The 13,082-nt window shown below is 31.7% G+C and overlaps 1 protein-coding gene across 2 annotated transcripts; it reads left to right on the plus strand.

Moving 5' to 3' along the window:
* The first annotated feature begins 1,457 nt into the window (after positions 1 to 1,457).
* Positions 1,458 to 10,015, plus strand: LOC141839061 (sodium/hydrogen exchanger 5-like). Of its 2 annotated transcripts, none has more exons than XM_074726709.1 (22): positions 1,458 to 1,730; positions 2,837 to 2,888; positions 2,969 to 3,028; positions 3,145 to 3,169; positions 3,255 to 3,340; positions 3,423 to 3,534; positions 4,307 to 4,369; positions 4,454 to 4,473; positions 4,556 to 4,653; positions 4,951 to 4,979; positions 6,268 to 6,299; positions 6,378 to 6,425; positions 6,502 to 6,562; positions 6,638 to 6,735; positions 6,828 to 6,903; positions 6,999 to 7,018; positions 7,593 to 7,690; positions 7,768 to 7,877; positions 8,370 to 8,465; positions 8,562 to 8,656; positions 8,731 to 8,810; positions 9,681 to 10,015. In XM_074726709.1, exons 1-22 carry the CDS (start codon positions 1,550 to 1,552, stop codon positions 9,734 to 9,736), a joined length of 1,596 nt encoding a protein of 531 aa, XP_074582810.1. In that variant the 5' UTR covers positions 1,458 to 1,549; the 3' UTR covers positions 9,737 to 10,015. The 2 variants fall into 2 exon arrangements, with proteins under 2 accessions (XP_074582810.1, XP_074582811.1); XM_074726710.1 differs by having other exon boundaries at positions 9,684 to 10,015.
* Positions 10,016 to 13,082: the final 3,067 nt, after the last annotated feature.

Genomic DNA, 13,082 nt, shown 5'->3' on the forward strand with positions numbered 1-13,082 from the left:
ACTGCAACCCAAAGAGCTGATGTTTTGCGCCACAGTGGTTTCGTGGTGTAGTATAAAGTATAAGACAGGTGAGAAAGGGAAGAAAAAGTATCGAAATCAATAACGATAAACTACTTATAGTTAAATGTTTAATTAACAATTAGAACGTAAAAGTTTTATTGGTTGTTGACACGAATAACAACTTAAGGCTTCTGGAGCTACCATATAGCGGTTAGGACATAATCAAATTTCAAATTTAAATTTTAGTTGCAGCATGTAGAGGAATTTTTTTTATTGAAAAGTGAATCTTAAAAAAAAATGATAATCTCAGTTAGTCGCATTGACTCAATCCCTGAGGGTGACCGGTCGGTTTTACGGAAGTTTTTTATCGATCATCAGGGTAAATCGGGAAATTGAAAAGTGAATCTTAGAACGGTGGTTGCGTGGGTTTTGTGAGTGATTTTTGATGATGGATGAAAAATTTTTATGAGACTAAATTTATTTATTATTATTATTATGAGTGTTTTTTTATAATTGATGAAAAAATTTTGTGGGATCAAGTCTATTATTATTAAGGATTTTGTCTTAGATGAAGCAAAAGATTCCTAGTAAGTTGAAATTAGACAGAAGAAATGTCTATGTATTATACTTATAGTTGGATATAATTAGAAGATATAATTAAAGAGATATCAAAAATAAAAAATAATAAATTTAGGAAGTGAGATGATTCTTGACATAATATTTCAATATTATTAATGATTTGAATATCATATGCATATACAGAAAAAGCGAATTTCAAATGTTAATTGTTAGAAAAAATATATCTCTTACTACCGCACCATGCATATCCATCCGTAAGTAATCCATGAGTATTTTGTTAATTTTTTTAAGATTTAAAGTTTAAAGTTTAAGATTTAAAGTATATTATTTAAAATAAAATAAGTAAAAAAATTTAAAAAAAAATTAAGAGATTGTTTCTGAATGATGTGATAAATTAATTTAATATTTTATTTTTTTTAAAAAAAATTTAAGATTTAGATGTTAGAATTTAGGATTTTAGAATTAGATGAGATTTTGTCACATAAACTGAAAAATAATAATTTTATCGACGGACGCCTAAACTATAAATATTTCAAATTAAAGCTACAACCCATTGCATTGGATCCGGAAACGGCGGAACCCGACCCGATTGGCCAATTCTTCGGGTCGGGCCGTGATGGTATCGATGGCAACTTGACCATGTCCATGCACGAGTTGGGATGGCTGATAAAATATAATTAATGTTTGCCGTCTACTCTTCCCTGTACCTGCGATTTTGTTGGAGGAAACATTGGGTCCTGCTGTGGACCCACAAATCCTACTAACACCGAAGAAGGTAGTTAGAGAGTTACAAACAACATGTATGACAAACATTTATAAGTTCGCATAGACCTCCCTTCGGCGCCGTTCCTTCGAACTCCCTCTCCGCTTATCGAGGACGCAATCGTAGGCACCGGCGGAGAAGAGTCGAGAAGAACAAATTCGATCGTCTCCAGAAGCGAGATTGATCGGCGAAGAATCGTCGCCATCGATGTTGGAGCTCAATATGACGGCGCCTGCGGCCAGCCCTCCGCCGGGGAAGGAGCAGCAGGCTGCCGGGGTGGGAATCCTCCTCCAGATCTCTATGCTGGTTCTCTCCTTCGTCGTAGGTCATGTGCTCCGCCGCCACAAGTTCTACTACATCCCTGAGGCCAGTGCTTCCCTCATCATCGGTAACACTTTTTTTCCCCTGTCAGACTCTGTTGTTTCATGTTCCTATTTCTACGATCTTTGTTCTTCTTATAATTGCTGCTTCGCCTAAATACCTAATTTTCCTAAAATGTGCTGAGGATTTGGTCTACAAGCCTGTCTTTAGACTATCAGGAAATGTATTGTGTATAAACTAGGCTCATTAACCGCATATCTTCTAGAGAGTGGCATAGCATAGATGGTCTGTTCTAAACATATATTGAACTTTCAATCGTGTAGCTTGGTTGCTTAAAATAAATGAACTTCATGGTATGAAGTCATGACACATTCAAAAAGCTTCATTTTATGGCAGTAAAAAAGGGTATGGCCGAGGACATTATCATCTTCTATAATGTTACTGTGGTGGTGAATATATGAAACATTATTCCTTGTGTTATCTCTGGCACCTACTAAGAATTACATGAAAAAATATATATCCAAAGAGCTCATTGAAGTTTCTGACTAGTACATGTATCTTAGATTCGTGAAATTATTTTTATTGTTGAGCTCAACATAGTTGTTGCTGGTTTTGTATGGCTAAAGAGTGATAGATCCTTATTAACATGTGAATAGTGCAAATTCTGGTTCTTTATTGCATACTTAGCCGAATGCTTGTTGACAAATGATATATGCAAATTCTGCTTCCTGCTCCAACTCCTAACAAATGATATACATTTCATAGATTCAACTATTTCTTTCTATTTTACATATTTTTGTTTCAATAGTGGAATTACTGAAACCAACAATAATGGATCACTAGAATGCTATTTTTGAATGTATCTTATTAGGCAAGCAAGTTGACTGTAGGCAAACAAGTTAACTCCTAGGGCAGCAATAATCATTAATATAAACTAGAGCATATTTGAACTTTGTATCAAGATGGTTTATCATTGCTTCAGTTACTTTAGCATGTTTTTTAGTTACAAAACATAGAACAATATTCATCATAATTTAATCATACTGAAAATTTAATGTAAAGTTATATGGTGATTATAACTTTATGAACAGATGTCTCTTTAAGTATTTATGGTTGCAAATTATTTTCTTGATGGGAAAGCACGATGAAGTACTATTTGCTTTGTAATGACAGGTCTACTTGTTGGTATACTTGCTAACATCTCAGATACTGAAGTTAGTATCAGGTTTGTGTCTTATGCTTCTGTTCATCCGTAACAAGAATATCTTATTTGCAATAATGATGATATTATTGGTCTCTTTACAGGAGGTGGTTTAATTTCCATGAGGAATTTTTCTTCCTTTTCCTGTTGCCGCCAATTATATTATATCCAACTTGTGCATATTATAAACTATTATGTTTTTTTTTTTCTTTTATAGTGTTTGAGAATTGCATCATTCTAATATTTTAAATTGATATTGATTTTCTTAACTTTAACCTACTCAATCAGGGTTCAGTTTAGCACCGGTAAGTTTTGAGGCTATATCAATCTTGTAAGAATGTACTTGCACTAAAGTTGAATATGATGTATTCTTATGTTTGATGTCTACAGAAACCCTTTTTTTCAAACTTTGGAGCCATTGTTACATTTGCTATCTTAGGGACATTTATTGCTGCAGTTGTCACAGGCTTTTTAGTGTAAGAACATTTAAAGCCCACGGCCTTATTTGTTAAACTTCAAGAATAGCTCAATTTTATGGGTGCCATTTTTATTTTGTAGTTATCTCGGAGGGTTAACATTTCTGATGTACAAATTGCCATTGGTTGAGTGCCTGATGTTTGGCGCTCTTATATCAGCAACTGATCCTGTCACAGTGCTATCTATTTTCCAGGTATCTTGAACATGTTATTTATAGATTAACTATCTACTTCAGGCTAAAGGTTATCATCCAAAAAAAATGAAATATGATATGGCACCTACTATTTCTTCTCACTCATAACTTCAAGAAAATAGGATGAAGATTAAACTTCTGTATCTTTCTAGTAGTCTATTTCTTAGCTTATCAATACCCTTTTCCATTTCATATAAGTCTGTCGTGTAATATTCAAAACTTCTTTGTTTGAAACTATTACTAGTGATAGTGAGCCAATATTGGGCATGGTCTGCCCATGAAACCCAGTCAAAAATGGAAAATAGGAAAGGATAAAGAAGAAGAAAAAAATAAGGAAAGGATAAAGAAGAATATCACATTGAAAACAGAAAAACTGTTAATAAACAAGAACAAACAGTACATCCATGCAACCTTGTCATGCTTTTTGGCTTCCACTACTCAATTCATGTTTCTTATACAAAGAAAATTTTGTTGGTTCTTATATTTCCTCACCTAAATCATCTGATTCTAAAACTCATAAATAATCATATATTGATAACTTGTCTTCAGATTGTGGGTTTCTATTCTACCACTACCAAATTCGAATTTTATGATTGAATTAGATGATGTACTACTAACAAATAAATCAAATTATCTGCAACTACCAACTGTCCTTGGCTGAGATTAGATAGGATGCATATATGCAATTTTTTAGTCTTCTATATTCATTTTGTTTTTAAGCTTTCATTTACTGTATTTTCCCACGGTTTCTTGTCTTCTCCTTTTTATGTAGGAACTTGGTACTGACATGAATCTATATGCCCTGGTGTTTGGAGAATCAGTTTTAAACGATGCAGTATGTTCCACTTTTAACATGCTAAAAACTGCTACACTTTTTTGCATCTCCCAGTGATTTTGCTTTATTTTTTTGGAAATGCAGATGGCTATCTCCTTGTACAGGTTTGCTCATGGGCTTGAGGATGCATTTCCCTAACTGTCTAGTTCCATATTTTCACTGTTTGATGGAATCTGTTTACTCTAGGACCATGTCATCAGTACAAAGTCACGCTTCCTCAGTACAAAGCTTTTTTGTGGTTGTGCTGAGGTTTCTCGAGACATTTGCTGGTTCAATGTCTGCAGGTTAGAATTACGTCTATTTTAAAGATAACTGTTATTCTGGTTGAATCTCACTTCCTCATGGTGAGTTACTGAAACAGTAACCTAAAAATTCTAAAAATTTTGTTTTTCTAATGCACTTTTTTTGTCATGTAATAACACCATAAATTCTATGTGAGTGAAATCTTGCTCATAATACAACTTGCAATGATTACATAAATTGTATACTTTTCTTTATGTAACTCTGTTAATGGTTTTGTATTAAGGTCTCTCAAAGTTTTTTATTTTTAAGCAAAACTAATTCATGTTGCTTTTGCACAGGGGTTGGCGTTGGATTCATTTCTTCTCTGATATCCTTTATCAAACATTCGTTTTTTCATTCAATCTTCATTGCTTTCATGTCCTTATTCTATTTTTCCTGTTTTTGGTTTTGTATGGAGCAGGCACATCTACAGATTCTAAAAAAGTTTTAACAGGTTTCTCAGTCGTAAGAATATAAACACTTTAGGTGGACATGCTTCTGTCGGAGCTGATAATTTAATTATTATGAAGTTGCACCAACAATTTGAAATATTTTTAATTAGAGACAAACCATATATACCTCATGTACCACCTGCACCACTATGTATCTTGATGAAAAAAATTTGGTTTATCCTTAACTTTCTTCTTTAGGAAAACACTTATTTCTAAAATATGTCATTTTATCCTAAAAGAATGAACTAACATTTCTTTTTAATTTTCTAATTGTGTTTATGCTTTGTTCATCCTAAACTCTAAACCCTAAACCCAGACTTTTCGACCCTGCTGTCCTGATCATATCTAGAATAACTGCTTTAACTTGTATCAGTCATTACAATCCATCCATCCATGAAAATTGTCTATCTAGATGATGGTTGGAAAAACTTCTTTTTCTTATAATGTTTATTTTGAGATTGTGGCTAAAGAAAGATCAGAAAATGTTCCAATGGGATAGACTATTACATACAAGATAAATCTTAGTATGGTGTATAAATCATAATTTTAATCAAGATATTGATTTGATAACTATAAAACTCTGATTTTCATTGTTTCTACAGTTTCAATCATCTATTTATATATTCATTGAGCAATGCTTCAAAATGACTGGAAGCATCATAGAAAACTACATTTTTATTTGGTGAATTTGTTCTGATATTTATATATCCTCTTTATACAATCACATCTAAAGCATAATCAATTCATCCATTATAAGCCTCAAATAGAAATTATTATATTTATCGTGTTTCAGCAATTCTTTTGAGCATTGTGACATCATAAGATTATTGAATATATATTTTTTCTTTTAGGTAAATTTAAGTGAAATATTTAGCTAAAAATCATAGTCAGTCAACATTCCCTGTCCTAAAGAAATGGCACTGGAATTCCTTTCTTCGCACAGGGACATGCTACTAACAGTATGGCTCGTTTAAGTGATTGAAGTATCCTGAATGTATGCAGCTCTGTATGTTGAGAACAATGTCAGAGAATGATCGAATATTGTTGTTAGCCGAAATTATGATTGTAGCACTTTATTTTGACTTAAATCTCAGTTCATGATGCATGTCTTTGTTGGGAGTTTGAAAAATTATGCACATTGGAAAAGCCTTAACTGCTGAATACCTCTTCAAATATGCTGGATTGGATATTGAGAAGTAAGAATTTTTGCTATTTCTCTGCCTGTTGCCTGGTATCTTTTTCCCATTTAAATAATTGACATACTTTTCTTTCAGCCTTCAGAATTTGGAGTGTTGTCTCTTTGTCCTTTTCCCTTATTTCTCGTAAGTCATCTCATCCTCTGGATTAATTTTCTTTTACAAAGCAAGAAGAAATAAGTGAGTCATGATTTATTTGCAGTTACATGCTAGCAGAAGGATTAGGTCTATCTGGTATTGTGTCAATACTGTTTACTGGAATTGTAAGAATCTTCTCTTTTTTCAATAACTATACTATGGCTACTTGTTCTAAGTGTTTGCATTTGTATTTCCTTCAGGTAATGAAGCATTATACATTCTCCAATTTGTCAGAGAACTCTCAACGTTTTACTACTGCATTTTTCCACTTGATTTCATCACTAGCTGAAACATTTGTGTAGGAGGATATGCATTGATGCCACCCTTATCTATTTTTCTACCATGTGTTCCTTTACAAATCCTACCTTCACTATATTGTGTGTTTTTCAGGTTTATCTACATGGGTTTTGACATTGCGATGGAGGAACATAGTTGGTCACACTTGGGGTTTATTTTCTTTTCAATTGTATCCTTGTCACTTCATTAGGTAGAATATTTTATTACATTCGAAGTATGTAGCTATCTCTTCCTCCTTAACTTTCATCTTCATTGGTGAACTAGATCTTCATAGGCGTTGCAAGGTATTTCCCTACCACCTTTAGTTCCAAATCTCTACCAAAATAAATTTTGCTGAAATTAAGGTGGAGAGCAGAAAGTAATGCCTCATTATTTCTTTCTACTGTAGTATATGATATCAGTCACTACTAGTCATTCTGTTTCTGAATGAATCAACTCATTCGGGTTTATGAATATTTCATTTTTTAACCCAATTGAAAGATTGAGTTATGCTTGTGATTTGGAGTTATTAACCAACACAGAACCTCGGATTCCTGTTCTGGTGTCTACTGTTACTTCGGAAATATATAGTGATTTGACCAAAGATTATGGTTATGATGTTGATAATTGCTCCATGAATATGCCTTTAGCCCTTGTGACATTGTTTTTGTCTCATGTTTTATGGTATTCCATGACACAAGGTAATTAGACATTAATTGTATGCTTTAGTTGAAGAACAACTATGATTATTTTTCTGTGGAGTCTTGTAGGTTATTTACCAATCCAAACTTCTAGGATTTCCAAGTTAAATATTTTATTCAGAGATTTTTTGGTGTGAGTCATATTACAACTTATTGTCTTTGTTGATTTATCTTGAAGGGCTGCACATGTTTTTACTTGTGCTAACTTAGTGAACATGGTTCGGCCAGCAAATCGCAAAATACCTCCTAAGCATCAGAAGGCGCTTTGGTATAGTGGTGAGAATTGGCTATTGAATTCTTGGAAGTCCACTTTGTGGTATTCGTTTTTTACCTTTTCTTTTACCCCTGAACAGGTCTTCGAGGAGCTATGGCTTTTGCCCTTGCACTGCAGTCAGTACATGATCTTCCAGACGCTCATGGAAAAACCATTCTAACAGCTACCACTGCAATAATTGTACTAACTGTAGGTTCTCATGTTTGGAATGTTTACAGTAAACCATGCAAACAGGGAACACTGTACATATTTGTCAATGTTCTTTCCCTTTGCTTTATGATAACCATCCGTTTGCAATTTTCCCTTCAAATGTAGAAATATATAGAATGTTACCAAGAACACAACAACGACACAAACTGAGTCCCAACTTTTTCCTGTCAGGATAGGGTCATCCAGAAAACAGCATATAAAAAATGAATTTATACTTTCAATAGATAATGAACATGTATTGATAGTGGAAGGTCATGAAAACTAGTCTATATCAAAATATAATTTCATTAAGCTTTCTAAGTTGATTGTATATACATGTTTGTCTTGGTGGCACTTTTTGTTTAATTGCTTAATGGCTATGACTATTCTGTTTATGGCCTTTTCTCTTCCAATATGAACTAATCAGTAGCAATATATATATAGTTTGGAATTGCTCAACATTCTTTTGCAACAAAATGACTTTCATGTTAGGTAATATTGATTGGTGGCTCAACTGGTACCATGCTTGAAGCTCTAGAAGTAGTAGGTGATGGTCAAAATGATACACTGGAAGCCAATTTGTCGGAGGTGCTGTCAGATGGCAGACATTTCTTATTACTTTCTATTAACTTTTAAAAGAAACTTTTGATATCCATTAAATCTTTTGTTATTATCTTGTTTCAGAACTTTGAGAGTAATAATGGCTATCCTGTTCCAACTTACCAAGGAACATCATCGGGAAGTAAGATAAAGATGAAGCTGAAGGAGTTGCATAAGAGGTTCTTTCAGATTTTAGCAATTTCCTAATGTTTCAATAATACATATTTTTAAGCTGCCTGTTTTGCTGCTGCAGCACTACATCCTTCACTGCATTGGATAAAAATTACTTAACTCCATTCTTTACAACTCAAAATAATGGTGAAGATGATTCTGGTATGCTGCCCGCACCTTTTTTTTAATGTGAAACAAAGTGTTCAAATATTAAGTAATGAACTAGTGTTTTTGTTCGAGAAATATTTTTATAGTCCTGGAACATTTCGACTCGTAAAAGAATGCATTTATTGGTTTGCATAAGTATATTATTCTCTTGTATTCAAGGCATGATGTTGATAATATCGAGATTGTTTAATAGTTAATAGCTTGAGGCTAAGCTGTGTGATCTCCAAATATAACACTACAATAAATATTCTAGTTTAATTCTATTTGGTCCTTCAGAAATTCTTACTGGCCATTCATATTTATTTTACCGTGATATTTCAAACTCGCCCTGCAGAATTTAAAGGCACCATACATCCATCTTTCTCCATGATGAATGTATATCACTGCTTGTAGTTTAAATTAATAACTTAAAGGGTAAAATCTATTTTACCACTTGGACTTTTAGTGTATATTTTTAAATTCATTTCAACCCTCAAAATTCCTGCTTCTAGTTTATAAATGATCACTAGGGGAAAGAAAATATATTCAGATTCTACAAAATTTGCTGCATGATACCAGTGTGTTTCCCTTCTTGTTTGGCTTTGACGATCTATTTTTGTGCACACATTTGAACTTGTAATATAAGATTAACAGAGATTAAGGATGAAGAATTTGAAGTTGAAAAGAATTGGATAGAATATCCCCTAAATTTGTTATCGAACAGCCCGCTATGGCTTGTAAGCGCATATTTCGTACCTCTAATAATCGGTTGTTGAAAGATGCTTAAGAGTTTGTAAATTAGCTACCAGTAGATACCTATGTGTCTTACCATTGTTTTCACTGCTGGATCCTTCTTGTTAGTTTTGTGGTTTTATGGTTGTATAGCAGATGAATCACTGAGGCAGAACACTCGAAGAGGAGGATTCCGTGGTCATGTGTAAAAAAATTGGCGAGCTTCACCTGTCTTCTGGGTTTTACTACTATCTTTTTTCCCCCAGAGCTTCATATCCAGTTGCAGGAGTCGAGCAGGAGGAAGTCAAACTCATGCGGTTGATGGATCAGCCTCTAGTCTTACACATTTAACCGTAGTGAAATAAATCTTATGATAGATTGTCGTAAAGAAAGCTTACAGTACAGGCATTCAGTTACATTTGATGTAGCTGGCTCGCCGCTGAATTCACCATGTTTTCATCTTTTTATGTTGTCAAACTGATGTAAATATATAGCCGTGACACATTAATCTCGAAATCTTGGAGGCTTTGCTGAATCTGTACAGAGCTTACAATATTTATGGTAATTTATGGTCTGTTTTGTTCTTGGAATGGAGCAATTGTGTCGAGTTGATGCCCCAAAGTTAGTATCGAAGAAGCATGTTGTTTCGTTTGTTGACATGAGGAATTGGAATGAGATTGAAAATAGAATGATTTATTCATTTTGTTGTTTAGTAATATTGCTGAAATATTATCAAAAGTTATTCTGGAATAACTTATTCTAGGTTTGGTCTAAGGAAAAAAGACAAAAGAATAAAGAATAGGAGGGACTTTTATGTTTCATTTAATGATATTTAATTGTCATCTCCACTTTCATCACCATTTATTTGTATAATTAAACCACACATGCATGGGAAGCATATATTTATAAAATTTTAATATAATTAATTATGTTGATGAGTGACTGAGGTGCCGTTTCCATCCTACCATACCAACGAAGTATGAGTAAGCTTGCACGCTTAGTCATACTTCACCTACCTATATCTATATCTCTACCTATAAGTTAGAGTGTCAAGCAAGCTGAGTCGAGTCAAATTGAGTGGCATGTCATGGCACGGTTGGGTCGCACGCCATGGGTCAGGTCCCAATGGATTGAGCCGTGATGAGTAGGCGAAAGAAGGCTTGCGTCCATATGCGTCGTCAAACGATCCAATTAAGGCACCATAAGTGTGAAGATAATGGTTGAGAAAAATGTGTTCCAATGGTGGTTTGAAGTAGAGGGTGAATTGCTCGAGTTCATACGGAGCATGACATATGATAAATGACTTTTAAGAAAAAAAAATTAAAAGGACACCCCTCAAATCGTTTATATTAAAAATATCTAATCAAAATTATTATATATAAAATATTATTATATCAAAATATTATTTTTTTAATTTGATTAAAATTAATCAAAATCATTTTAAATTAATTAAAATTACCTCAAATAGTTGTAGTAGCTAGCTAAACAAATTACTACCTAATTGTAGTTAAATTTTAAATTTTAAAAATTATTATATTAAAATATTTTTTATCAATTTGAGTAAAATTACGGAACTTTCATCTAAATTATTTTAAAATTATTATAACAACTAATAAGTTGACAACTGTAATACTATAATATTATTATATTACTTATTACATATTATATAGCAGTTGTTATAATATTATAATAATATTTCAAATAATATTATTTTTGAAATATAATATATAATGGAGTATCTATTTAATATTGTTTTTATAAAAGCAGGCGCTCATTTCATGATTATTAGATGTGGGTGTCCTTTTCATTTTTTTTTAAAAAAAACTTAATAATATAAATATATAAAAATTACTAAAATATAAAAAACTATAGAATATAAAAAAATAAAAAATTAAAGTGAAAGACACTGCTGACAGCGAGTGCTTGAGTAAGAGACGTGGATGAGTGTGCACGATACCAGTTAATATATGTTGTTAACGTGATCAAAACACGTCATACGCTAAATGATGATTAAACTAGTATTAAATGGACTAATTAATCTTAGTTGTTAACCTAAATCATCCTACCTGATTCTATTGTTCATCCTCGAGATTTGGTTGTTTAATTCCGTGATTAGATTAAATAAAAAAAATAAATAAATAAATATGAACTACTTGCTATCTGTATCTTGCGTGTGCATTGAATGCAGAACAAATTTCAGCTACAGACAAATGTATGCTTTTAGGTAGTTGACTCACTCTGTTTTTGTTAGACATAGAAATGATAAAACATTTAATAAATATTTTTTTTTGTTTTTATTCAGTGAAAATTAACAAACAATAAAAGATTTTAAATATGAGCCAAAATTAAAAAATATTATTTATTAAAATGATCAAAATAATTTCTTATCTCCTCATATTTTATTTTTATTTTTATTTTTATTTTGAAAGCTATTATAATAATTACGATTAATAACTACAATATAAAAATTAATTTAAATATAATTCATAATTATTATAATATAACATTAATGACTTGTGATCAGAAATAATTACGACTAATAACAATTCATAATTACTATGAATATTCATATATTATATTAGTTATAAATCATAATAATTATAATGATTATTTAAAAATAAAATAAAAATAAATGAAACAATATAAAAATATTATTTTAATAATAGATAAAAAAGAGTTTTTTAAAAAATTTCAATAAAAAAACTTTTGATTTTTGTCCTTAAATATATTTTTTATAGAATCCATAATTGAAAATTCTGGCCATCTTTGTTTAGTGTTTTTTTGACAAAAATTAAAAAGGCTACTTTTATTTCGAAATCATCAAAACTTAACTTTAATTAATTTTTTAATAAAAATGACCTCCATTCACCAAGTCATCGTACAAATATTCTCTAATATACTTAGGATAAAATCGTATAATAATTATAATTTTATAGTTGTTATAACTATAATTATTTATAATTATAATAATTATGAAATCGTAATTATACTTACTATTATAATTGTATTAGTTATTACCACTACAATAATTTAGTGACAATTTCGTTATAATAATAAAAATAATAAATTATTTAATTGTTAAAATAATTAGTTGAATTATATTGTAATAATCATCAAATCATAATTATTATAATATAAAATTTAAAAGAGAAATTTAGATAAAAAATAATAATATTAAATAATATAGAATAATATTAAAAGATATTTAAATAAATGTATAATAAGATGAATGTACTTTTATTTAAAAAAAATTAAAATGGAAGCGCTTTTTGAGTTAGAACTTGAGGGAGTTTTTTTTTTAATTTTTGCCTTTTATTTTTCTTTTCATGAATTTTTGTCTTTCGACACGTGCGAGTCTGACAGTTCGCCAATTAAGGATGCAGTCCTAGGTGGGTCCCGTTGCAACATCTACCCTCAACGCCGCCCTTTTTGTCCTTGTCAAAAATGCCCTTCGGGTAAGCTCATCGGGCCGCGGGCTGCGTATTCGTGGCCCCGGTGGTCGGTTCATGGCAACCTGCCACGCGTCGTTATCGTTTTGCGAGAATCAAGTGCCGC

The sequence above is a fragment of the Curcuma longa genome, chromosome 11 (assembly GCF_044706935.1).
Source record: "Curcuma longa cultivar G26 ecotype Majalengka, Jawa Barat chromosome 11, ITB_CL_G26_1.1, whole genome shotgun sequence".
Lineage (NCBI taxonomy): Eukaryota > Viridiplantae > Streptophyta > Magnoliopsida > Zingiberales > Zingiberaceae > Curcuma > Curcuma longa.

Coding starts and splice junctions, on each gene's coding strand:
- LOC141839061 (XM_074726709.1), top strand. CDS start 1,550: ATGTTGGAGCTCAATATGACGGCGCCTGCGGCCAGCCCTCCGCCGGGG. Junction 4,654..4,950: donor TGCTGGTTCAATGTCTGCAG/GTTAGAATTACG, acceptor GCTTTTGCACAG/GGGTTGGCGTTGGATTCATT. Junction 7,019..7,592: donor ATCTTCATAGGCGTTGCAAG/GTATTTCCCTAC, acceptor TTTATCTTGAAG/GGCTGCACATGTTTTTACTT.